This window comes from Pelodiscus sinensis, chromosome 1 (assembly GCF_052426305.1).
Source record: "Pelodiscus sinensis isolate ZL-2025 chromosome 1, ASM5242630v1, whole genome shotgun sequence".
NCBI lineage: Eukaryota > Metazoa > Chordata > Testudines > Trionychidae > Pelodiscus > Pelodiscus sinensis.
The window spans coordinates 340586698-340612823 of NC_143052.1; the positions used below are offsets into that span (position 1 = coordinate 340586698).

At 49.6% G+C, this 26126-nt stretch overlaps 1 protein-coding gene across 3 annotated transcripts in view; it reads right to left on the bottom strand.

The window, feature by feature from the left end:
* The window catches only part of MYO7A (myosin VIIA), a 184870-nt gene that overhangs the window by 6798 nt on the left and 151946 nt on the right, over nt 1-26126 (bottom strand). For all 3 annotated transcript variants that reach the window (XR_016348571.1, XM_075919509.2, XM_075919508.2), the window contains 15 exons: nt 25667-25793; nt 23192-23361; nt 22331-22521; nt 21256-21380; nt 20060-20217; nt 18930-19083; nt 18066-18221; nt 15625-15730; nt 13280-13393; nt 8560-8647; nt 7464-7570; nt 5441-5626; nt 3303-3419; nt 2214-2297; nt 1065-1184 (listed from right to left, as the gene is read on the bottom strand). Coding sequence is in view for 2 of the 3 variants with exons in the window: in XM_075919509.2 (XP_075775624.1) it covers nt 1065-1184; nt 2214-2297; nt 3303-3419; nt 5441-5626; nt 7464-7570; nt 8560-8647; nt 13280-13393; nt 15625-15730; nt 18066-18221; nt 18930-19083; nt 20060-20217; nt 21256-21380; nt 22331-22521; nt 23192-23361; nt 25667-25793 (2003 nt within the window). In the remaining variant the exon portion in view is untranslated. The remainder of the gene's footprint in view (nt 1-1064; nt 1185-2213; nt 2298-3302; nt 3420-5440; nt 5627-7463; nt 7571-8559; nt 8648-13279; nt 13394-15624; nt 15731-18065; nt 18222-18929; nt 19084-20059; nt 20218-21255; nt 21381-22330; nt 22522-23191; nt 23362-25666; nt 25794-26126) is intronic.

Below are 26126 nucleotides of genomic sequence, written 5' to 3' on the forward strand. Positions count from 1 at the left end.
ATGAGCCATGAGAGTGTATCGCAGACTCTGATTTGCTATGAACTGGCGGGGCAGGGCAGCCTGGTACTGGATGTGAGACTTGCACTAAGAGTCCAGCATGTTCACCAGTAGCAGAGTACCAGGACAGTGGTGGTTCTGCCTGCTTGGCTTGCTATACAGCACCTCCGACTCTTGATGTGCCTGGGCACTAACCTGGCTGAGCATTCGGACTCCTCACCCTCTGACAAAGGATGTCAGCCAGAGGAACAGGCTAAGCCATGCTGGAACATAGACTATGCACAGATCCTCTGCTGGTGTAAACTGGTGCAGCTCCACTGACTTCCATACAGCCACCACCACTGACACCAGCTGAGGGTTTGACCGTGTGAGTACGTAGCACAGCTCGCGTCCGGAGTTCCTGCCCTCACATCCAAGGAGTTGATAAATGAATTTATCCTGCACACTCGACCCCCTTGCTTGCTTTCTCCCCACCAAACCATCTCCCCAGGATTTAGTCTTGCATCCCAGGCCACTGAGCTGCTTCCCACCACTGCGGCTTTCCTGTCAATCAGCCTGCTCCAGAAACCTGCCAGCCTCTTTCAACCTGCAGTATTACTTCCAAAGCTGCCCCTGCCTGGAACCCGAGTCACCTCCCCCTCAGTAGTAGCTGTGTCTGAGCCTTAGCTTGCAGGGCTGGGAAGGGGAGCTCCCTGTGGGGGACATGTTTGGTGAACTCATTGATGCTCTGCTGCATGCTGCTGTGCTTCCATTTCAGAGTCCATTGGCCCAGATGCTCAGGGATAGGCAGGAGGGCTGAGAGGATTGTTGGGCTCCTGGGCAATGTGGGGGAGGGAGGCCTGGCTTTATGCTCCTAGTAGGGCCGGGGGCCTTGGATGGGAGGGGCAGAGCTGGGACCTTGGGTGCACCTGCCGCCTTTGCCCCCCATCAGCAGGCCTGGGCATAGGCAACATGGCATGAACAGAGGATGTGGAGCCTGAGCGTGGCTTTGGAGATCCACCCTGCAGTTCGTTCCCCCCCTTGTTCCCTGTGCTCAGTGGCTGCCCGGGATGCTGGAGCTCCCTTACCAGTGACGTTTCACAGAGCAGTTTGCTTCCCCGCACCAGGTTGCCGATCGTTATGTGAAAGTACGTGTTGCCGCTGCTCCAGTTGGAGATCTTGGTGAAGGGGTGAGTCGTGAGAATATCCTAAAAGGAGCAGAAGCCCAGTCAGATACTTCAGTGGCTAACTGCCCCCTTCCCTCTGGGCTGCCCACCCCAGCAAACCCAAGACATTTCATGAGGTGAGATGGTTCCACCAGCCCTCACCCCCAGAAACCGAGAGGTGAGAGTGGGGGACACCAGCGGCGTTTCTTGCCTTTTTCCTATAATCTACAGCCCCTATTGGAGACAGGAACTAGAGGGAACAGAGGTCTGAGCCACCGGGCAATTCTTATGTGCTGACAAGAAGGTCATCTAGCTCGGCTCTTCCCTGGGTCTAGCCACAGCTCTCTGCTGTGAATGAAGGAACCGGTGCTTTACCCAGCCTCGGTTTCCATGTTCCAAGCAAGGGTGCTCCTAAGCCTTCTGCCCTGGGAGGACGATTCCACAGCATAATGCGGCTCAGTGTCTGGGAGTTCTTCCTGATATTCAGCCAAATTTGACTGTATCTTCATTTCATCCTGTCAGGCCTAACTGTAGCCCCTGGGATCCCTCTACACTACCCCCTGCTGTGCTGTGTACCAATGCCAGCAGTCTGTGGTGGCTCCCTTCCTCATCATTTAGCCAAGCAGGTCCTGTGAGACTGGGTACCTAACACCGCACTGCATTAAACGGAAGAGCCATTTCGCTAGCCTGAGCATATTTCCTAAAGTGAAAACGGGATGGCCTGGGGCTTGTCCGAGCTGGCCCCTTGCACCAGAGCAGCCCCTCTGGGCTTGGGCTGACCCTCCTGAGTTCCAGGGCTGGGGCTGAACCCCCCCAACAGTTCTTTGCCTTCTGTTGCTAGTGGCTGACTTCCACCCCAGGGGCCTGATTTCCAAGGTGCTGAGTGCCTGCAGCTCCTGGAGACATAAGAAGCAGTGAAAGGTCGCTCCGTACCTTTGCTAATCAGGCTGTTTATATAGAAGTCTCACGTGGCTTCACCCACACGTTGCTAACATTAGCCCTTGGAAACGCACAACCCTGTTGAACATGGCTGAGCCCACTGCGGGCAGGAACTCGGTGGTGTCGCCTTACCTTGGTTTTGGGGTCGATGAGGCTGACCCCGTGCTTGTTGATGGCAATTAAAAGGATCTCTGGGTAATTTGGCTCTGTGGTTTGCTGTGAGAAACGAGACAGAGCAGTCACATGACAAGGCCTCCCAGAGCGCGCAGCTCGCGACGGGGGGTCCCTCCACGCAGTGTGGGGGAAGGCGCGCCGCTATGGCGAGACCCCTGCTGCGTTTTAGCTCGCCCCGGTTCGCTCTCGAATTTAAGGAAGCTCCACATGAATTAAGGTCTCTTCACTGCTACGGTAACAGCTATCCAGCTAATGGAGAGATGCCCCTCCCCTGCCCCCTGAGGTAGCGATTGGCAGCTCTAAGTTCCTTCTTTTCCACTTCTTGCCCTCCCTACTTTGCCAATGGAAGCAGGTGTCAGGGGCCATCCTGCCCTTGGACTGGGTGCGCTGGGAAGCCCCAGACGGCCTGTCCTTCCTTGGATCACCTCACCTTGATGCACTGACTCTCCTGCCCTTAGTGCCTCTGGGCCGCAGGAATCCTGGCCCAACGCCACTGCTCCCCTTTGCTCTACCTGCCTTCTGCTTTACTTTACTTAGTGCTGGTCAGAGACGCGGTGCACACACTTCTGGGGACTCCGGCCCAGATGCTCAAAGGCACGGAGGCACCTAACTCCAAAAGGCAGTAAATGGCTTTCAGGATCCTACAGCCCAGAGCCAACATGCGCAGAGGTCATGCTGGCTTCCCCACACACCCAGCCATTCTGCCTCTCCCTTGTCTGGGAAGGGCCAAGAGAAGGGGTAGGGAGTAAGACAGGACAATGAACTGGGACACAGTGAGGTCCCTTCCTGGCTCATCCATCGACTCCCCCGGCTGACTATAGGCAGGGCGCTTAAGGCAGAACTTTCAAAAGCTCGCAAGAGCCCAGCTCCCATTGAAAGTCTCATACTCCCCTGTGCTTCAGTTCCCCATCTGCAAATTGGCAATAGTAGCTTTCCCTCCCACACAGACATGCTGTGAGGACAGATCCACTCTCGACCACGCTACAGTGAAGAGCTGTGACAGCGGTTCCTGCTCCTGCCAGGGGACACAGCCAGTGAAATCTGTACCTTCACTTCAAAGAAGGCCGATCCAAACGTAGGCCATTTGAAGACAATCTTTAGAAAGGCAAGCTTGGCTTCTTCTCTTGTTTTGCCTGCGTGCTTATTGAAATACGCCACAATAGACTGCAACAAAAATGAGTAGGGGGTTTGGAACGGGTGCCATATGAAGCGAGATTAAAAAGATGGGGAGTTTTCAGCTTAGAAAAGAGGAGACTAAGAGGGGTATGATCAGGGCCGGCCTGAGCCATTTTGGCGCCTCAGGCCCGGGCGCGCGGCACCACCCCTGAGCACACGGCACATGCACGGGCCCACCCGTGGGGCGCGGGCCTGCCCCCCCAGGGATCGTGGGTCCGCTCCCGGGACGCTCGGCGCTTACGCAGGTCCGCCCCGGGGCGCACGGTGCATGCGCTGCCCAGTCCAGTCCAGCCACTGCTGCTGGCATGTGTGCCGAGCCGTGCAGGGCCCCGTGGCTGTGGGGGGAAGGGCGCAGCTGTCCGGCACTGCGGGGCCGGCGCTGCAGGAGCAGGGCGCGCGGCGCCTGATGGCAGCTACAAGGGACGCCGTGCACCCCTTACAGCTGCCATCAGGTGCCCCCCATCGGTTGGCACCCCGGGCAGCTGCCCAGCTCGTCCACCCCTCAGTCTGGCTCTGGGTATGATACAGGTCTATAAAATCATAACAGGTATGAATAGAATGAATAAGCAAAAGTTATTTACTTGTTTCCATAACATAAGAATGAGGGGTCACCAACTCAAATTAATAGGTAGCAGGTTTAAAACAAACAAAAGGAAGTTTTTCTTCACACAGCACACAGTTAACCTGTGGAACTCCTTGCCAGAGGATGTTATGAAGACCAGGACTTTAAGAGGGTTCAAAAAAGAACTAGCTTCGTGGAGGTTAGGTCCATCAATACTTAGCCAGGATGGGTAGGAATGGTGTCCCTAGCCTTTGTTTGCCAGAGGCTGGAAATGGTGACAGGAGAGGGATCACTTGATGATTACCTATTCTGTTCATTCAGTCTGAAGCACTGGCATTGGCCACTGTTGGAAGACAGGATACGGGGCTAGATGGACCTTTGGTCTGATCCAATATGGTTGTTCTCAAATAAAGGCCAAGATGACATCATTGAAGGGCTTGCCAGACAACCTGGGAACTAGGCCATTTGAATACAAACAGCATCTTGCTACACAGATGTCATGTTATTTCTGCCGCAAAGCATTAGACTTTGCCATCCTGTCTGAACAGAAATCCACCATGCCCTCCCCTGCACATTAGTTATTGTGCTAGTGCAGACACAGGAGCCTGAAAACACCTCACAGGTTATTTTTTCCATTATAAGCCATGACAGGTTTGAGTATATCCACAAGGACAGTCTTGTGGTGAAAGCCCTGGGCGAGCACATGGACTATCTGGATCCAATTCCCGGCTTTGACACTGATTCCCTCTGTGATCTGGAGCAAGTCACTTCATCTCTCTCTGCCTTGGTTCTCCATATGTAAAAGGCAGGTAATCAATCTTCACCCCCTTTGTCTGTCTTGAAGGTAAATTCCTTAGGACAGGACTGTCTCTTGCTATGTGCTTATGCAGCGCTTCACAAAGCGGAGGCCTGATCTTTGCTGGGGCCTGCATGCTCTTGTAATCGTTACAAAGCTATCTGTGGTGTGGCTCGTGAGACATTTTGGTTGCCGTTGCCCATGCGCAGGGCTGCCAGGGTCTGCTGGTTTCTGTCCGTGTCAGTTTCACTAAAGTGACACGCACGTAAAGCAAGGGTGGGTGAAGAGAGGTGCGTGCTGATTGCACACAAGACTGACTGAGAGCTGGGCGCTCCCTCTGCATCCAATTCACGCTTCTACGGTTTAATCAGCATGCCCCGCAAATTCTAGGGACGCAAGCGCAGTTAGCAAAGCTACCCTATCCCAGGAGATCATCTTGGCTACAACAGTCTTGTGGCCCACTGAGATGGAGGGCCAGTCATGGGGCCCCTCACTAGCCTAGGTTGCCTGTCACTGGCATAGATTCTGTTACATCCCCAGCAAGGGCTTTAACTCAAGCTGTGGCACGCTTGCTTTTTAGCTCTGGGGGTCCCTAGTTCAGTCCCTGGTGTGTCAGACAGGACGCTGGCTCTTATCAAAGCCATTGCTTACCCTTTTCCAGTCGTCCGGAGAGAGCTGCCGGAGAAGATCCTGAGGCACCAGCTCCTTCAGGAGCTTGGGGATGCTGGGGAAGTAGGACTTGTCATCCTCAAACTTGACCTTGTAGATCAGAGCTGCCAGCTGTAAGACCTCTTCCCGGGTACACTTGTGGTAGCCACGCAGGTACTTTGGTAATTCCTAGACAGGAGAGCATTTCACATGGTAACGGGGAGGCCACAAACATCTAGGTTCTCAAAGACATCCTTGTGTCCTGAGAGACAGAATCTGCATGAATGACAGCACCAAGCCGTCCCAAGGCAAATACCAAACAGACACTGGCTAAAGGAATCTCCATCACTGAAGGTATTTAAGAGCAAGTTAGATAGACGTTTGTCAGGGATGATTTAGATGGTGTGTGGCCCTGCCACGAGGGCAGGAGACTTGACTTGATGACCTCTTGAGGTCCCTTCCAGTTCTAGCATTCTATGAAATCTAGCAGGTCAGCAGCTATGGAAGGAAGCTGTCCAAAAGCCGGCTGCTGTAGTGCAGTGATCTTCAGCCTTTCCCAACCCACAACCCAGCCCCCTCCTGGAGCTCCCCTTCCACTTAGCCCCTTCCAGCTGCACAGGAAAAGCACAATGATGGTGAGCCGGGGGGGAAGGAAGTTGTGAGACCCAGACTGAGACCTGTTGCTATACTGTGGCGAGGGATCAGGACTTGATACAACCTTGCCCGACATCTGGAATGCACCCAAGTCTAACAGCTTTGGGGATCTGAGTGAAAAGCATGGCTTTTTAGAGATGGGCCCAACTAAAACACTGGCTCTGCACAGCCTGAGCCTTGATGATGCTCAGATCTGAACCTGACACTCAATATCACAGCTGGCCCAAAACGAGGGGAACCAAAACCTGTCCCCTAGAAGCCCACAAGAACTGTGGATAAGCTGGGACCTGATTCTGAGCCTGGCTCTTGTGTCAGGCCCCAGGCCGGCAGGCTCAGCCCCAGTGAGTCTCCTCCTTTGCAGTGCTTGTGGTGGGTGAAAGGCAGCTGAAACCTTTCCTTGCTTTATTTTACACCTGTTTGTTTCCTCCTTCAATTACTCACTCTTCTGCCCTCTCAGCCTGAGAATTACAGCCAGCTACTTGAGGGGTACCTTACACCACTGTTCAACTCTTACAACTGTTCAACTCTGCCGGCTTGGGTGGAAAGGTTTGGCTAAATCACCATCTCCAGATTAGCTCAGCCACCGCTAGATGCTCATCCCTCAGCCAGATCCCATAGACAGCGACCGTTTTATCTCTCACTCAAACACACTTTGTCATTTGCCTTGGCCCAGAGGATTTTGGCTGTTGAAAGGAGCCATGGATGGAGAATCACCTCTGAATTCGGTACATAATAAGAGTAATCTGGAATTTATTTTTTTTTGAGCTTCAAATCAAGCTTTCCAGTTCCCCTTTAAGCCATATCACCTCGAGAACGATTTACCAAGTACTCCTCGTTTGTCAACAAGAGCATTTATGACATCATCAGCAGGAGGCATGCTTGCATTTGAGCAACCGTCTTGTGGAGAATGACTGTAATCAACAGTGTGCGTGTGAATTTCACACCCAACAGCAGCTGGACTGACAGCCCAGGAGAACAGAGAACTCGCGGTAGCTGCAGAACTAGTACAGCACTACAGCAGCCATGCCACATTCTGCCCTGCCTCTGGTACTCCAACCTGTCACCAGCGCAGATCACCTGGACATGGAAACTGAAACGTCTCGGGGGTTACTCTGAACGTGGGTTCTTTGCTGAGACTGCCAAGACAAAGGCTAATTAATGCCATTGACCCATGGTTTATAATGACCACAGCTGGACTAACACCTCCAGATGACTTAGTCCTCCTAACAGCCAGCCAATGGAAAACTCTTTTTGTCACTACTGGCATGCATTGGATTTGAGCTATTGATGCAGGAGGAAGAAGCCTTTTTACCCCATTACTAGTTCCCTGAGTCGCTCAGACCTCCCCCAGTATTGTAAACTCATGGAGTACCTGATAATAGTGGAAGATGGAGTCTGCCATTGAGTCCTTCCCAGGCATGGTGTTTGTCCACAGTTTTTTCATGAAGAACACTTGGTAGGTGAGAGAAGGCACTATACCTGCAAAACAGAATCCATTCAGCATTGATGAGGCTTGTAATAAACGTTTCAGCCACTAGATGGAGACCTGTATAATAGAGAGGCTCCCCTGTCTGGAGCAATTCAGGGTCCTGGCTGCAAGGTGGCTCAGGGATGAACCCACAAGACTGTTAAAGGCCATGACTCAAGGGCAGAAGCAACAGAGTGGCTGCCTAAATTGTTCTATGAACTCTTAATTAATGCTCTTCAGGCTCTCACTTCAATAAGCACTGACTTCACTAGCAAATATTGAATGAAAAGAGAATGGATTTACTTTCACTGCAACAGCATTACAGTATATGAAGGGGATTTCTGGACAATTACTTGGGGCCAGTCACTGGGGCTGCATTTCAGCTAGCTGCTAAAAACTACAGAAAGTTTCTGCATCTGCCAAAGCCTGGAGAGCAGCCACAAAACTTTAACCTTCATGGGAAGTCATTTATTTGGAGGCATGGTCTAGTTTATCTCTTCATGGCCAGTTCTCAGCACCTGTGAATTGTGTGGGCACAAAAGATTCTTGAGTCCCCTAACAGAAATTGGAACAGGATTAACGTGGATACTGTGAAATTACTGAGAGTCATCGGGGCTAATATAAAATCTTAAAGATGGTAATACGAAGAGAAGAAATACTCTGTAACTGAATGTCTAAAGAGGTAGCACTTGGAGGATTGGTTGGTGTGAGCTGTGGTGCAGTTCTTTCTAGAAGCTATAAGTAGCAAGAATGAAAAGCTTGTCCAATGCCCATGGATGGATCATTTCTTAAGTGCAGAGTTGCTATTAATAGGATTCACATACACACACACAAAACCCAAGCGTTACACTGACACAAACATTACAGATGCAGTTTTCATCACGGTCTTGTGGGCAAGAAGAGCCTTTTAAAATTGGTTTCAATGGGCTCTATGAGATCTCAGACCAGGACTGTACCTGGGGGAGGAAACAGCAGCAAAACAGAAGAACAACATCATTACCATCTTTTGCAGGTCTTGCTTTCTTTATCCAGTCTGTAAGATGTCTGACAAAGTCAAAGAAGAAATCTCCTTCAGGGACACTGATCACCTACGGAGAGACATCCCACTTTTAATAAAACTAACCAAACAATAGTCTCCCTGCCATGGAAGAAGAGACAGGAAATCAACAGCTTTCGAATTAAGGCATATGTGTATGTGTGTGGGGAGGCAGGGAACAAACATTTCTGAGTTTAGTTTTTTTTTTGGCCAACCCTCTGCTGCTGGAGAATAATTGGTTCCCGTTTGTCTTGTAGTGCTTTGCCCATGCAGGGTTTAAATGTCTTAACTGGTAGTGAGGTTTCCACTTGTCTCACCATTCAAAAGCTATTGCTGGACTAGATGTTCCTATGCTGCCCTTCACCTAATATCATCCAGTTATTCCTAATTATCTCCTCTTGCAGTGCCTTAATTTCCCTTCATCTCCCCATTGCTTCTCAACAGTTGTTGCATACCACCTTCACCATCAGCTACTAGGACACATGGGTTGCTCACTGAACCCTTCCTCAGAAATCTATCTTTCCAGCTGCATGCTTATCCCCTTGCCCCCCTCAAATAGGTCACAATCTTCTGGGTCCAATATCCGAGGTCTGGCTGGATCAGAGCCATGTAGGATGGAGTTATCAGCACCCTGCTTTATGATGCCTTGGTTTATGGAGCTGACAATATCTTTGCTCTTTGTGGCTGATACAGTAAATAATTGCCTCCGCTTATTCAATCCACAAAGCATTTCTACACTTCTCTGCTTTTTGGATGATTTAGCCCCACAGAGCAGTCAAAAACCCAACAGAATGTTAGGAACCCGTAGGAAAGGAACAGACAAAACAGTAAATATTATAATACTGCTATACAAATACATAGGAGGCCCCCATCTGGAACACTGCATGCAGGTCTGGTTGCCCCATCTCAAAAAAGATGTATTAGATTTGGGAAAGGTACAGAGGAGGATTACAGACGTGACGAGGGGTATGGAACAGTTTCCATATGAGGAGAGATTAAAAAATCTGGGACTGTTCAGCTTGGAAAAGAAACAACTAAGGGAGGGACAGGATAGAGATCTACAAAATCATGACAGGAGAAAGTGAATAAGAAAGTGTTATTTAACCCTTCTCATAACACAAAAATCATAGAACACTAGAACTGGAAGGGACCTTGAGAGGTCATCAAGTCCAGTCCCCTGCCCGCAAGACCAAGTGCCATCTAGATTGGGGTGAGCAGTAATTTTTGAAGGGGGGGCCACTCCAAGATTTTGGAAAGTGGTCGAGGGCCACACTCTTCCATGCTATTAATGGAGGAAGTGCAGAGTCTGGGATGGAGGTTGGGTGCAGAAGGGAACTTGGGGTAAGGGACTGGAGTGCAGGAAGGGGTGTGGGATCTGGGAGTTTGGGTGAAGGTGGTTGTGACCTGGGGCACTGGACTGGAGTGTAGGGGTCTGGGTTGTGACTTAGAACAGGAAGAGGTTGTGACCTGGGGCAGGAGTTTGGGGTGCAGGAGTTTGGGTTGTGACCTGGGGGAGGGTATTGGGATACAGAAAGCGGTACAGGGGTTGGATTGGGACCTGGGGCAGAGGATTGGGGTGCAGGTTCTGGGATAAGGTATGGGTGCAGGAGGGGGGCAGAGGGTTTGGGATATGTGGGATAAGGAGTGAGGAGTGCGGGGCAGAGGGTTGGGGGAGGGAGGGACTGGAGTGCCAGAGGTAGGCTCTGGCCACGAGACTTACCTGGGGGTATGTCTACACTACAAAGTTAATTTGAACTAGTGGACGTTAGTTCGAATTAACTTTGATAGGCGCTACACTAGCGCTCCGCTAGTTCGAACTTAATTCGAACTAGCAGAGCGCTTAGTTCGAACTAGGTAAACCTCATTGTACGAGGACTAAGCCTAGTTCGAACTTACAAGTTCGAATTAAGGGGTGTGTAGCCCCTTAATTCGAACTAGTGGGAGGCTAGCCCTCCCCAGCTTTCCCTGGTGGCCACTCTGGCCAACACCAGGGAAACTCTATTGCCCCCCTCCCGGCCCTGGACCCCTTAAAGGGGCACGGGCTGGCTACGGTGCCCGTGTCAGGTGCAAGCCTGCCAGCACGCAGCCAGCAGACCCTGCACCTGGCACGGCTCGAGCCAGCCACCCGATGCCCCCCGGCCCTCCGCCTCTTCCCGGGACCAGGCTGGCGGCTCCCGGGAGCTTGCCCGAGACCGCAAGAGGAGGGCACCCGCCTGGTCTAGTGCGGACATCGTGGACCTCATCCACGACCTCTGCACTAGGCACAGGAAAGTGACCGTCTAGGGCAGGAGAGCTGCCAGCCTGGCCACCCAGGAGCAGGAGTGCATGAAAATCAAGGTGGTCCACTGAGACCCCCGACCCTGAGCCCTGAGCTTACAATGGCCGTCCTGGGTCAGACCAAAGGTCCATCTAGCCCAGTAGCCTGTCTGCCGACAGCGGCCAATCCTAGGAACCCTGGAGGGGATGGACCGAAGACAGTGACCAAGCCATTTGTCTCATGCCATCCCTCTCCAGCCTGCCACAAACTTTGGGCAGGGACACTTCTCCTACCCCCTGGCTAATACCACTCCATGGACCCAACCTCCATGACTTGATCTCACTTCTCTTTAAACTCTGTTCTAGTTGTAGCCTTCACAGCCTCCTGCAGCAAGGAGTTCCACAGGTTGACTCTTTGCTTTGTGAAGAACAACTTTCTGTTACTAGTTTGAAGCCTGCTACCCATTCCTTTCCTTTGGTGTCCTCTAGTCCTTCTATTATGGGAACTAATGAAGAACTTTTCTTGATGCACCCTCTCTACCCCACTCATGCTTTTGTAGACCTCTATCCTATCCCCCCTCCGTCTCCTCTTTTCTAAACTGAAAAGTCTAAAATTCAGTCTAAACTGAATTAACTAATTCGAACTAAGCTAGTTCAAATTAGCGCTGTAGTGTAGACATACCCTGGGTGACTCTGGGCCAGCAGCCCAGCACATTTCTGAGGCAGCCTTCCTGCCTGCCCTGCCCCTGCACAGGCTGCAGGGGCCATGTGTGTGTGTGTGAATAATTAGGAGCCTGAGGGGTATGGTGCTTCATATGCTCCCTGTTATTCAAACAGACAGCTCCCATTGGCCAGAAACTGGTCAACAGGATTGTGCTGGGGGTGAGGACAGCTCATGAAGCCTTCTTCCCCTCCCCTCCATGCTTTCAGTTGTGCAAGAGAAATGGCCTGGCAGCCACTTTTCTGAGTGCTGCGAGCATGGGGTGAGGCAAGCAGGGAGCCTGCCTGGCGTCCCCTGCTGTGTCCGTGGGCCAGATCTGGTGGCTTGGCTGTATTTTTGCTGAGCTCTTATCAGGATCCCTGATAGATGTCTATCTAACCTGCTCTTATTATCTCAAATGAACACAAGCAAGTGTTTCTTCACACAGTACACAGTCAACCTGTGGAAATCCTTGCCAGGGGATGTTGTGAAGGCCAAAACTATAGTGGAGTTCAAAAAAGAATTAGATAAATTCATCGAGGACAGATTAATGGCTATTAGCCAAGACAGGGTGCAACCTCATGCTCGGGCGTGCCTTGCCTTTGCTTGCCAGAAGCTGGGAGTCAATGATAGCGGGTGGACCACTCAAGAGCAACAAGAATGATTAAAGGTCTAGAGAACATGATCTATCAAGAAAGTCTAAAATAACTGGGCTTGTTTAGTTTGGAAAGGAGAAGACTGAGAGGGGACATGACAGCAGTTTTCAGGTATTTAAAAGGGTGTTACAAGGAGGAGGGAGAAAAATTGTTCTCCTTGACCTCTGATGATAGGACAAGGAGCAATGGGCTTAAACTGCAGCAAGGGAGGTTTAGGTTGGACATTAGGAAGAACTTCCTAACTGTCAGGGTGGTTAAACACTGGAATAAATTGCCCAGGGAGGTTGTGGTATCTCCATCTCTGGAGATATTTAAAGAGCAGGTTGGATAGACATCTAACAGGGATGGTCTAGACAGTACTGGGTCCTGCCGTGAGGGCAAGGGACTGGACTGGATGACCTCTCGAGGTCCCTTCCGGTTCTAGTGTTCTATGATTCAATGATTGCCTCTTTCTATTCATTCCCACTGAAGTACCTGGCACTGACTCCCATTGGAAAACAGGATACTGGGTTAGATGAACCACTGGACTGACCCAGTGATGCTGTTCTGAGGTGCAACTGGCATACAAGATGTTACAGGGCAGTGCTCTATGCCTTCTGCATGCCAGCCAGGCCACAAGAGTCAAGGGGCAGGACCAGGCCCTGAAGCTGTTGAGTGGGCTCTTCCAAAGCGCTCAGCCTGGACCGAAGTCATTGACTTGGGATGGGACTGACGTGAACTGGAGCAGTTAGCCCATCCATTGCTGGGCGCTTTGAAGAACCCCATCTGACAGTCTTGTGCTGCCAGCTCCCACAGGCCCAGCCCTGCAGCCCTCGCCCCGGCTGTCCACGCTCCCGTTAGTAACCCCTTGGACTTCAATGGAATGGGGCTTGCAGGAGGGGGCTGCCTGTACCTATGAATAGAAATCTCCAGGGGTCAGATCCAGGGAGGAGCTTGGGAGCAATGGACCAGGCCCTTAGGAGGTGTCAATGGGCATAGCTCCACTGGCTTCAGCAAAGCACCACTGGGCACCTGGCGCAGCAAAGGCACAGAGCCGCTTGGCCAGTGGCCGATCATGTCGTGCGCCGCTCACCTTGTCAGAGATTTTGACGAAGAGGCTGAAGCCCTCCGATGACTTGAGCAGCAGCCTGCTGGAGATGCTCTGGCAGAAGTCCTTGGCTTTCGTGCTGGACTCCACTTCAAATGCCTGCAACGAGAGGTTGAACCCCTATCTCAGCCTCCTTTTCGCCTGCTCTCGCACACAAGCTTTGCTGTCCTGCTGAGGTCCAGCATGGCTTCTCTGGGCAGTCTTCTGCCCCTCCCCCTCCCCCCCAATGTGGACACACCCATGCCTTAGCTCAAGGGGAGAAAGGAGATGCCTAAGGTCTTCCTACTTCGGCAGCAGGTTCCAGTTCGTCTCTCTCTTTTCTGAGCAGAAGTCAGTGCTTGGGTTTTGCTCCTGCTGCCTCAGAGATTCAAGGCTTTTCCTCGCACTCCCTGGGGTCACTGATACCAGTGGTCACTGATTTGGGGCCCTCCCACTTTGGCCCCAACCTTCAGAGGTGCTGAGCAAGCTGCTGCTCCCAACAACTTTAGCTGGAGTTGGAGGTGCACCGCATAGGAACAAGGTGCCCCATGTTTGCAGACAGAAGCACCAACTTCCTGATTTCCCAGGGTGGTCAACCCCCACTTTGTCCCTGGCTCTGCCCCCAGTACACTCCTGCTCTGCCCTCACCCCATCTCTTCTTGTCCCATTCTGCTTCCTCCCCTGAGTGTGCCCCACCCTCCCTCTGCTTTTTCTTGCCTCTGCTCTTCCACTCAGCTCGCCTCCTGTACACTGCTGAACAGCTGACCGTGGCGCGTGGGAGGTGCTGGGGGAGAAGGGGAGGAGCTGATCTATGGGGGTACTAGTGGAGGCTCAGCTATTCTTGCAGACACCATTATATCCATGCAGAGCCCCATGTTGCACTACACCTGTGCCCAGCACCCAGCTGATCATGCAGCCTTCACAGTGCAGATTCCCACTGGTCTCTAAATCCATGTCCCCAAGGTGCTGCCTTCAGGCTTCCCCATGGTGTGAGTACAAAGCATTATCCATATCTCTAGTCACATATAGAAAAGGTTCTAAAGACATAGCGTCCCAAGGTGGCTGCGAAGATCTGCATGACCGACTAGAACACACGGGGCCACCTTGACAAAAGGGATACCCTCGATCGCCTCTTGTGTATGCCCAGCTTTGCACAAGCACTCACTTGTGTGTGCATTCATCACCTTCTATCTCTTGTGCCAGCCAGCAGCAGTGTTTAGATGTGCACATCCATACAAGGTGGTACGTGCATCTCTGCAGTACTACTCACTAGTGTGCAAGAATGGCACATGCCGGGAACTGCACACTGAAAGCTGCTCATGAATAACTGTTCTTATTCATCTCCATGAGCATGCAGGGTGCTTAGCAGGCAATAAAAGACATGCTGCCTGCTGCAAAGAGCTGATAGTCTAGTTGAGATAAGACCACGAAGGACCGGGACGGACACTTCCATGTGTGGGGAGAGCTACTTAAATCAGGTCAAAATCACACATTTTTCCCAGATTAGCCATGGCATCAATTGCAGATTTCACAGCTGTGTTGCACATCTGCAAAATTTGCTATTTATGGCATGACCAACCAATGACAAATATGTGATTTCTCAAACTGGGGGTCCCAATATGAAAGGGGGCGGCAAGCTTATTGTAAGAGGGGCCTAGTATAGCCACCCTAACTTCCCTGCTGCTGTTGGAGGCAGGGCTGCCTGACGTTGGGCATCAGGAGAGTGACAGCAGCTGTCTGAGCACCCCACTCTGAAGGCAGCCAGCGGCAGCACAGATGTGTGGGTGGCAAAACCACACCATGTCACCCATATTTCTCTGCTGCAGCTGTTGGTGGCACGCCCATCAGAACTGGGGGCCCAGCCAGCAGCCATCACTCTCCAGTCTGTCTTCAAATCTGTCGGAGACCAGATTTCAGGGGGGAATCGAAATGTCATGGTCTGTGACGTGATTTTCATGGATGCAAGTTTGGCAGAGCCCTACTTCGACGGGGAAAGGCTAAATGTTTTCATATTGCACATATTGGGTTTGTTCTGTTTATAATCAGAGGTGACTTTGGTCCTACCTCCCCACTCCTGGAGTGACACTGGTGTCACTCTGAACTTCACCAGCGGAAGAGGAGAAAGAAACAGGATCTGTGTTTTGAAAAACTGAATTGAAATACAATGAACCGAACTGATGTTGGTTTTGATCCATATAGCTAAGCATCCACATCTAGGACAGGCTACTGCACTCCAGGCATGCAAACCTAGCCCAAGCCAGAACTGATGTTAGCTTAGGTTGGACATTAATTAGAGAAAACTGAAGTCTGCAGGCATTCTGATCTCCCCCCCCCCCCACCCTCTTTCTTACCTCATCAGTGTCATCGGGGAAGTAAACTTTGTGGAAAATTTGGGTGGTTTTGTGTTGAATTGCCTCCACTTCAACCAGATGGGGAGGATACTTCCTGGATCCATTCCTGTAAGACAGGAGGTTTACAATGAATACAGCATTAGTGAACTCACTGCTTATGCATTGATATACTGTACTCTACAAAAACAGACCAGTGTCTTCAATAAGGATCTAATGAAACCTCACGAGCAACACAAAATGGAAAAGGTTCTTACATGGAAAATGGTTTTAGCTCAGGAGCTGGAAAAGGGCTCACCCAGCAACCAAAAAGAGGACACAGTTGAGAAAGGATTTACCAAGGTCACTGCTATAGTTAGGTACAGGAATGAATACATCTCGTAGTTTTCATTTCCACCCTAGTTTCCCACAGAATGGCCCATGGACATTTGAGCAGACACTGGAGGTTGAACCTCTCTAGTCTGGCACCCTTGGGACCTGACCAATTCTGAACCAGAGAATCTTCTGGACCATAGGAGGTCAATACTGTCTAGCAGAATTACTAAAATATCCACTACTTACTGGGCTGTTAGAGGACATTTAGGGCACGTCTAGACTACATGGCTCCGTCGATGGAGCCATGTAGATTAGGGATGTAGGCAAAGGGAAATGAAGCGGCGATTTAAATAATCGCTGCTTCATTTAAATTAAAATGGCTGCCACGCTGTGCCAATCAGCTGTTTGGCGGCACAGCGCGGTAGTCTGGACACTCCGCGGGTGACATCAAAGGCATTTGTTAACCTCCCCGGTAAACCTCATCCCACGAGGCATAATGGGGAGGTCAATAAATGCCTTTGATGTCGACCGTGGAGTGTCCAGACTACAGCGCTGTGCCGCCAAACAGCTGATTGGCACAGCACGGCAGCCATTTTAATTTAAATGAAGCGGCGATTATTTAAATCGCCACTTCATTTCCCTTTGCCGAGTAAACAAATCTACATGGCTCCGTCGATGGAGACATGTAGTCTAGACACACCTTTAGGGGTAAATTAGAGCTAAATAACAGCACAGAAAACTGAAATCCAGACCTGGTGGCTGTAAACAAACTTTATGAGACTGCAGGGAAACTTGGCCACGCCCATGAAAAGTGGACATCCGGCTCACTAAAATCATTCTGGACCAAGGATATTTCTGGGCCAGAGAGTTCTGGACTAGAGAGGTTCAACCTGCAGTCACTGCATTCTTTTATTTTATTATTTGTTTTGTGGTAGCACCCAGAGCCCATAAGCAGATCAAAGCTGCATTATGCTAGATACTGTACAAATATATGACAAAAGAATGGTCCGTCTCAAACAGCTGACAGTCTAAGTGTATGATGAAAGACGAGGTGGCTACAACAAACAGAGAAAAGGAGCTCAAGGTTACAACCAGTGAGACACAGTTATTATCATAAGAAGCTGTCACAGCAGCCTAGCCACAGAGTAGATAAAAGGGTTAAGCAGCACTCTGGAGGAAGATCATGTGTGTTGATCCCTAATTATCAGAGTGATTGGTATGTTGGAAATGCATGGCTAGCTAGACTAACACTGCTTGGCTTTCCATGCAGAGATGTCAAAGCCCTTTATTAAAAGATGGTAAGTAAAGTTATCCCCGTTTCATAGCTGGGAAAAAGGGACAGAAAGGTGAATGGGGAAATTTTCAACTTGCATTGAAAAGCAGCGGGTTAGGTGCCTTTAACATTGCCCCAAAGGGATGTGCCCAAGGTTCAATAGTCAGTCATGGCAGAGATAAGAACAGAACCCACATAACCCAACTTTCAGCCCAGGGACCAGTCCACTGGAGTGTGCTGGATTAGATAGAAAGATGCTTAGCATGATGGCTATGTCTACACTGGCATGATTTTCTGGAAATGCTTTTAATGGAAAAGTTTTCCGTTAAAAGCATTTTCGGAAAAGTGCGTCTAGATTGGCAGGACGCTTTTCCGCAAAAGCACTTTTTGCGGAAAAGCGTTCGTGGCCAATCTAGACGTGCTTTTCCGCAAAAAAGCCCCGATCGCCATTTTTGCGATCGGGGCTTTTTTTGCAGAAAACAAATCTCTGCTGTCTTCACTGGCCCTTTTGTGCAAAAGTTTTTCGGAAAAAGACTTTTGCCTGAACGAGAGCAGCATAGTATTTCCGCAAAAGCACTGACAATCTTACATGAGATTGTCAGTGCTTTTGTGGAAATTCAAGCGGCCAGTGTAGACAGCTGGCAAGTTTTTCCGCAAAAGCAGATGATTTTGCGGAAAAACTTGCCAGTCTAGACACAGCCGATGTGTAACCCCTCCCCTCTTCCTCAGCCAGCCAATGCGAACAAATGGCATGGGCTGTGCAATCAGTACATGTGTACATATGTAACACACACACACACACACACTCACTCACTCTCTCTCCCTCTCTCTCCGAGAGCAATTTCTGGTACCATACCTCAGTGCTTTCTGTAGTCTCTGCATGCAATCAGGTGCTAGGGGGTGATGCTTCCGGGACTGGAGAAACCTCTGGACATGGGGCAGGAGGATGTTGCTAGGAGGGAAAAGGCCTGTGCACAACCAAAGCAGTTCCCAACCCTTCTCTTCGCTATACCTTAAAGAAACAGATAGACAACAGGAAAATCAAACTCACTGCAGGACCACTATCTTCTGGGAAGTTCTGGGTCTCAGTTAAAGCCCTCTTGACATGCTCTGGCAGTGTAAAGGGGCCATCAATGGACTTTACCCTACTTTCACCACAGCCAGGGTGGGGTAAGGGACTTGAGCACAAATGGGAATTCAGGCCTGAAAGCTCCTTATTGCAAGCCTTATGACACTGACACGAATGTTAGTAATGGGGCTACATATACATAAGAAGGCAGAGATTTTAGAGAGAAGATTGACCAGCACTGCACAACTGCAGAGAATGGCCCTTGGTACTGAGGTGGAGGAAGAAGCAGCAAGGTTTAGACCTGGGCTGGATGTCTGGGTAAAGAAAGAGGGAGGAGGCCTAAGTGACCAGAAGGATGGTGGTGTGATCCATAGCTACAGAGAACAGGTGGAAATTTAGATCCTGTTACATTTAAATTGATGGCAAAATGTCCACCTGGGAGGAGATGTCATGGAACCAGAGGGAAATGCAGGGACAGAGGGACAGAAACAAGCCCAGATTGGCGTCATCAGTACAGTAATGGTCGATTAAGTGATGGTAAAAGTCCACAGAGAGAACTGAAGACTTCTGGGCCTCCCCATTTTGCAGAATCACCACAGTCAGTCTTCTGTTCCCGACACAGATAGTTACACGGGAAGGAATGACTCTTACTTGATGTGGTTGTCAGTGAGCTGCTTAAGGATCTGAGAGTAGATTTCATCTTTCAGCGGTTCAGCTTTCAAGGCACCTTCAAATATTTGGTCTGTGAGCTCATTGACTGAGCGGGTTCTTTTGGATGGATAGTCACCCATGTACTTCAGCACAGGTGCATGGCAGCAGTCAAGGATACACTAACAAGGAGGTTTAGGGGCCTGCTTCTGAAAGTGACCCAATTAAAAAGTTGCTATGCATCACCCCCGAGGTGGCTGCATGTTGGTGGTAGATTCAGAGTTCATCTTTACATGTGCATTGGGATCCTTCTGAATAGAACCTTATTTGTCATTTTGCTTTCATAGGCTGGAGAGACTTGGCTGGGGAGGTGGGGGAACATGTAGGGCTAGAATGGGTGTGAACCTTTCTTCTGGTCATGTAAATGCCATGAAACTATTATTATTCATGGCCAGATCATCACTAGTGTAACCCACACACCTACTGGGGCTCACTGTCCCATGTAGTGGCACTTAGACCACTTACAGTGAGAGATAAGACCAAGGGAGCTCTACAGCCTAAGCTGAGAGCCAGCTGGCTTTGTAACTCAAGCTCCTCCAGAGGTCCCCAGTTCAAATCTGCCCAGTGGGAGTTCTGGGATTCCTGCACCTCCTCTGAAATGGCTGGGAGCTCTGGGGTTTCCTCACGGCCAACTGTGGCTGCACTGCTGCAGGGTAGCCCCTCACCACCCACCGTGGCCGGTGAAGGGGTGAAGGAAACCCTGCTGAAGGAAGCCCTGCTGCCAGCAGCAAATGGGAGGTCCGGTGTGCCCCCTGCCAGGGACCTCCGGGGAACCCTTGCTTCCTGGATGGTAGGAGCTGCTACCCCCACCCACCCTGCAGTGGCTAACAGTTGTGGGGCAGCCCCAGGGCAAAAAATGTCACAGTCTCTGAAAGTCTCAAATTCTGTGATTTCTATGACATAATGGCAGCCTTACTCATGAGGCATGGCCCAAAGTCCATTCAAGCCAATGTTAATCTTTCCACTGAGTTCAGTGGACTCTAGGTCAGCCCCATAATGTGACTTCCTTGGGCCAGGCCTCTCTGTCTGTTTGAGCCATCATGCGCGACCCTTCCACAGCACTGGCAGGATATCAATGAACGCCATGCAGGCTTCCTGGGACAGCTCCTCACTGCCCAGGATCTTCTTCAGCAAGGGCTGCTTGATGGGCTCTCGGGTGTAGCACCACAGTTTGTCTTTCCCTCGGTTTTTGGTGATCATGACCCGGCTCAGGGTGTGCTTCGGAGGCGGCCTGATAGCAAAAACAAAGCAACGAGAAGTCATGGAGAGATTACGATGGATAAAACCCACTAAGGACTTGACACAATTTAATCGGGGGGAGCTGCAAGTAGCTCTATGGAAACCAGCTTCTGAACTAGGGCCCTCAGTTCTGCACTGGGGCCAGAGCCAGCCCGAGCCATTCATGCACCCCAGGCCCTGGGAGTGCGGCACCGCCCCTGGGAGTGTGACACATGCATGGCCCTGCCCCTGGGCACATGGCGCCTCCCGTCCCCGGGCGCCTGGCTCCTGCATGGCCCCGCCCCCGGGTGCGCAACACATGTGTGGCACTGCCCCGGGCATACGGAGCATGTGCGGTGTCACCCCTGCCCGGCCCGGCAGCCCCGCACAGCACCCCGTACAATGGGGCGCCCCGGGCGGTAGCCTGGTCAGCCCGTAGCTTGGGCTGGCTCTGATCGGGGCACTCGTATTGGGTCCAATCCAATGCCCACTGAGGTCAACAGGAATCTTTCTGCTGACTTAACAATCACTGAAACAGTCCTCTAGATGCCTAGAGCTGGTGCCAGGCTCTGGTTTATCTGGAGTTCACACACAGCACTTGTCGTACCAGAAGAGACTAATGGTTTTTAAAGAAAAGGTTGGGCAAACACCCGTGTGGGTGATCAAAGGATACTTGGCCTGCCTCAGTGTGGGGGCTGGATCTGATAATTTTTCAAGTTCCTTTCCAGCCCCACAGTTCCATGATCCTGTGTAATGTTCTACACGTATTCCAGGGGCCTCAAGGCCAAAAGGGACCATGAGTTAGTCAGGCCACCTGAATAACATTGGCCATTACATTTCATGGAACAATACTTCAGCTTCTGCTGTTCTGCTGGCTGATACACAATATGCAACTCCCTAAATCGCAGCTGTAGTCCTGTCAGGCTGCACATGCTGAATTCTACAGTTTTCTTCTAGTAATCATGAAATGCAGCCATCAATTGGGCTCTGCCTTGTGAATGGAACCATGTCTCTTATGAATTCTGAAGAGGTCTTTTTTTAAAAGCTTCACCTAAAATAATCATAGGAGAACTCTTCCAAGGTGTATGGCTTCACTCTTTCTTCGCTGTCTGAAATCGCCAGCTGGGACGTTCTAATAACATCTTGCCTCTGGTCAGGGGTCATCGTGACTAATGCCTAGAGAATAAAGGAGTCGCTGTTAGTCAATGTGTTTTAGATGAATTAATCTTGATGTGTCCAGAGAGCTGAAACAGCTTAAAAATGAAAAAAGACTGCAGATCAAAGAAAATCATGCTGAAATGAGAAAATAAATAATTAACTTCAAACTGATAAACAGCAACAACACTCAGCCTTGGAGGAACTAGCTTGTCTCATGCATTTCTTAGTAAATAACATAGGGAGGGATCTCAAAAGTTTCCGCCTCGTGGATCACATCTGAAGAGAGAACATAGTTTATGGACCCCACTTTCCTTTCCATTCATAGCTGCATAGACGTCTCCTGCCCAAATATCATCTTCAAAATTCAAGCTGCAATAACATCTAAGAATTCAACCATATTCTAGGTCCAAAGCTGGAGATTTTTCAAACTAGCAAGCCCAGTGGAAAGGCTAACAGTTTGTACAGACAGATGAAATCTGGCTCTCTTCTGCTTCTGAGAACCTGTTAACTCTCTTAGGCCAGGTCTACACTAGATCCTGCAGCTTGGGTTAAGGTATGCAACTCCTGTTAGATATAATATGTAGTTGGAGTTGGCTTACCTTAGTGCGAGCTTGGCAGCGTCCCCACGGTGAGAGGCTGACAGAAGCATATGCTCCCATCAGCTTCCCTTACTTCTCCTAAAAGGAGGAGGAGAACCTGACACTGGCGGGGGTGTGCGCTGACTTCGATTTAGCGGTTCTTAACTAGACCTGCTAAATCAAACTACAGAAGATGGATCGTAGCAGCGGCAATCTTCTGTTTAGTGTAGACCAGGCCTTCGTCATTCTTGCTTCCACTGCATTATTTTCATCATCAGGGAGATTATGGGCCTGATCTAACCTTTAAAGTCAATGGAACGACTCCTTTTGACTTTGACAGGTTTTCTATCAGGCTCCTGTCAAGCTGCACTGTCCCTTAGGATAGCTTACCACAATCTCCAGAGGTGGCATGGTGACAGTCGGCAAGACATAAACACAGTCAGTAGGGAAATCTCCTCTCTGTTTGGTCCTTTCATTGACCCCATTGGCCCAGCCCGAGTTCATGACATGCTCGCCAGTGTCCTGGTCCAGAACAATCAGGTCCCCTTTAAGGAAGCTGAGGAATCCAGAGTCTTCTCCCACTGCAGCAAAAACAGCTGTTGTTATTTCCAAACACCCCTTGGAGTAAATACACCTGCCTGCCTAAACTATCACTGGGAAATCCAACCCTAAAACAGGTGATTGCTAATGGTGAACAAATACTACTTACAGAACTGCATAGGCTGGTATGTACTAAGGGGCCTAGGGGAGTGACACTCCCCAAATCCCTTTGGATTTCAATAGAAATCGGATGTGCAGCTCCCTCAGGAAAGGAAAGTCCCACCCTAAACAAAGGTCTGACACTGATTTCAAGGCCAGAAGAGACCACTGTGGTTATCTCATCTCACTGCCTGCCTAGCACAAGCCATGGAATTTCATCCAGTAATCCCTGTAGCATGCCCATCCCTTCTGGTTGAGCTGAAGGATGTATTTTCGAAAAAGATACCCACTCCTGATTAATCAAAATGGCCTTGCAAGTCTTTTCCTTCTCTAGTATCTATGATTCTAAATAATGAAGTCCAGGGTTCAATTTTAAAAACGATACAGGGCTAGCCAATATAGTATTGTAAAGTTGATCCCTGGGCAGCTTTTGCATATGAATGCTGCTCTTCCAGGAGAAGCAGGCAGCTTCCCCAGTGCCATATCCGAAAGACTGCCTGCCCTAGAGCCAGAGGATTTCTTTTTTGCCTTTGGGTTGATCAGTTTACTCACCAGGGTTTGGGTTGTCTTGGAGAGTGACAACATACTTTGATCTTTTCCTTAATCCTTCTAGAAAGGTGACCACAAGGTCCCGAATGTCCTCTGCATTATTGGAGGTGAAGGTGTACTCATCCCCTTTGATGGTGGCCAAGGTGAAACTCTGTCCTTGGAGCTTCCCCCCTCTAAAAGAGGGATAATAGAAAACACATTCATTAAAGTAGTGTGAAACCGAGATCTGAAGGGAAAGGGTCACAATATGGGCCAAAACATGCAGGTGCCACACTGCCAGTCATGGGGACAAACACGCACTTCCCTGTAGATACACACTCCTGGGCAAGTGCACATCTGTGATCCAAGCACACACACATTTTGCTGGCACAACACAGGTGGGAAGTTTTGAAAATTTGGCATTAGCATGAAGGCAAAATAGGCTCACAAATTCCCAGGCCACAAGGGAGCATTACGATCATTTATCCTGACCTCCCGCATAATGCATGCCAGAGGTCATTTTTGTTTTCTGGGTTTGGAGCATGTCTGCTTTTGTCTGACTGAGCATGCTGAGGAGAAGGAAAGAAGAGGAAGAATGCTGATTGGGAAGGGGGAAGGAGCAGAGCAAACCTATAGCCAGAGGTCTAATCTGAGAATCTTTTAAGTCTCTGTTTGTATAGTGCCTAGTGCAATAGGACTAAGACTCCTGGCCCGTACGCTATTAAAAGTTATGGGGAGAAACCCTGCTGTGGGAGAAATAATTCTGTTTGTAAATAAAGCAATTTATCCTTTACTCCCCCATAATAGAAATTAGAACTTGTCTGTGCCTGCCAGAAACCAGCAAGAGTATCACAGAAGTTTTCTTTAATATACAAAGCAAGGTCAGGTGAGAATAGAACTGCTATCCGACACTGGTCCCTGCAATATGTCAGAAATGGCCTTGAGGTTCAATTCATGTTCAGTATGAATGCAGTTCTCTTTATGTGTTTCCAGAATAGGCTTAGCATCTGCATTCTGTTCTGGCTCTACGGAGTCTTTCACATGTGTACAGGACTCAGGAAAATTCCATAAGCCCATTAACACAACACAGAGCGAATTCTACCCTCGGACATGACAAAGCTGCTCTTGCTTCACTAGTGGAAGCTGGAAGTACCTCCAAGAACACGATCTGGCTTTTAATTATTCATTTGGGTGGTTGATATCATAGCAGAGGACATCTGCTAGGAGATGCTTCCCAGTATAGCCTTGTGGAAAACATCACATGCTTTTATTATCCTTTCTTTTCCCTGCTAATAGGGAAACCACCATTCTGGTTAATAGAGACTGAGACTAACATTGTCCATCTAGGGTTACCTATGCCAGACATTCAAATAAAGGTGGCTTAAGAGCCAAAGGTGTTGGGCATTTGCACCTTCCACTGAGTCAATTTTGGCCAAAGTGCATAGGGTGTCAGAGATGTACCAGCAGGACTCCAACTAGAAGGTATGGGCAAGTAAACTGATGTGGCAGAATCTGCCAAACAAACCGTAGCACCCCGTTGCTTTCAGCAGAGGAGACAGTAGCTGCTAAATCATCAGATGCTACTTTGATGTATCTCTGCATCCTGCCCTGGTTTAAGCATCCTACAGTGCACATCTGCTGTCAGGATATATACACAATACACCTTAAGTCAATATAAGCCACACTGACCTATGCACCAGTGTGGGCAGCGCTGGCTGTGAGAGAAGCTCTCTTGCTGACCTAGCTATTGCTGCTCACTAGGGCTGGAGTAATTATGTCAATAGACGAGCTCTCTCCTGTTGGCTTAGAATATCTAAGGTAACTAGGGAGGAATATAAATATATTGCTCGAGCATGCAGGGGAGTAATCAGGAAGGCGAAAGCATAATTGGAATTGTAGTTGGCAAGGAATGTGAAGGGTAACAAGAAAGGTTTCTGCAGGAATGTTAGCAATATTGTGATCAGAGAAGATGTGGGGCCCTTACTGGATGAGGGAGGTAACCTAGTGACAGAGGATGTGAGAAAAGCTGAAGTACTCAATGCATTTTTGCCCGTCTTCAGAGACAAGGTCAGCTCCCAGACTACTGCACTAGGCAATGCAGTATGGGAAAGAGGTAGACAGCCCTTGGTGGAGAAACAGGTTAAGAACTATTTAGAAAAGCTAAACATTCACAAATCCATGGGTCTGGATTTAATGCATCCAAGGGTACTGAGGGAGTTGGCAAATGTCACTGCAGAGCCTTTGGCCATTAGCTTTGAAAACTCATGGAGATCAGGAGAGGTCCCAGATGATTGGAAAAGGGCAAATGTAGTGCCCATCTTTAAAAAAGGGAAGGACAATCCAGGGAACTACAGATCAGTCAGCCTTACCTCAGTCCCTGGAAAAATCATGGAGGGGATCCTCAAGGAAGTCCTTTAAAGCCAAGAAATTCAAGCCACCTGTTTTAACACACCATTATCTCAGCACAGTGATGCACTGACTCATTCTACTTTTCCTTACCTACTACTAGAGACAGCGGTGATCTCTGGGAAGGAGAGTTCTAAGAGGACTTGCTCTTGTTCATCCACAAAGTACACTCCGGTCCAATTAACAGCTACAATCACATCGTTCTTGGGAAGGCTGGGCCCTGGGTTGAAAGCAGCATGTATGATAGATAAATGTGCAGGTAATTACAAGACTGTAGGGCTGTGTCTACACTGGCATGAATTTCCGGAAATGCTTAAAACGGAATACTATTCCGTTTTCAGTTTTTCCAGAAAAGAAGCGTCTACATTGGCAGGCTGCTTTTCCGGAAAAGCCCTTTTTCCGGAAAAGCGTCTGTGGCCAATGTAGACGTGCTTTTCCGGAAAAGAGCCCCGATCGCCATTTTCGCGATCGGGGCTTTTTTCCGGAAAAGACTACTGGGCTGTCTACACTGGCCCTTTTCCGGAACAGTGTTCCGGAATAAGGACTTATGCCC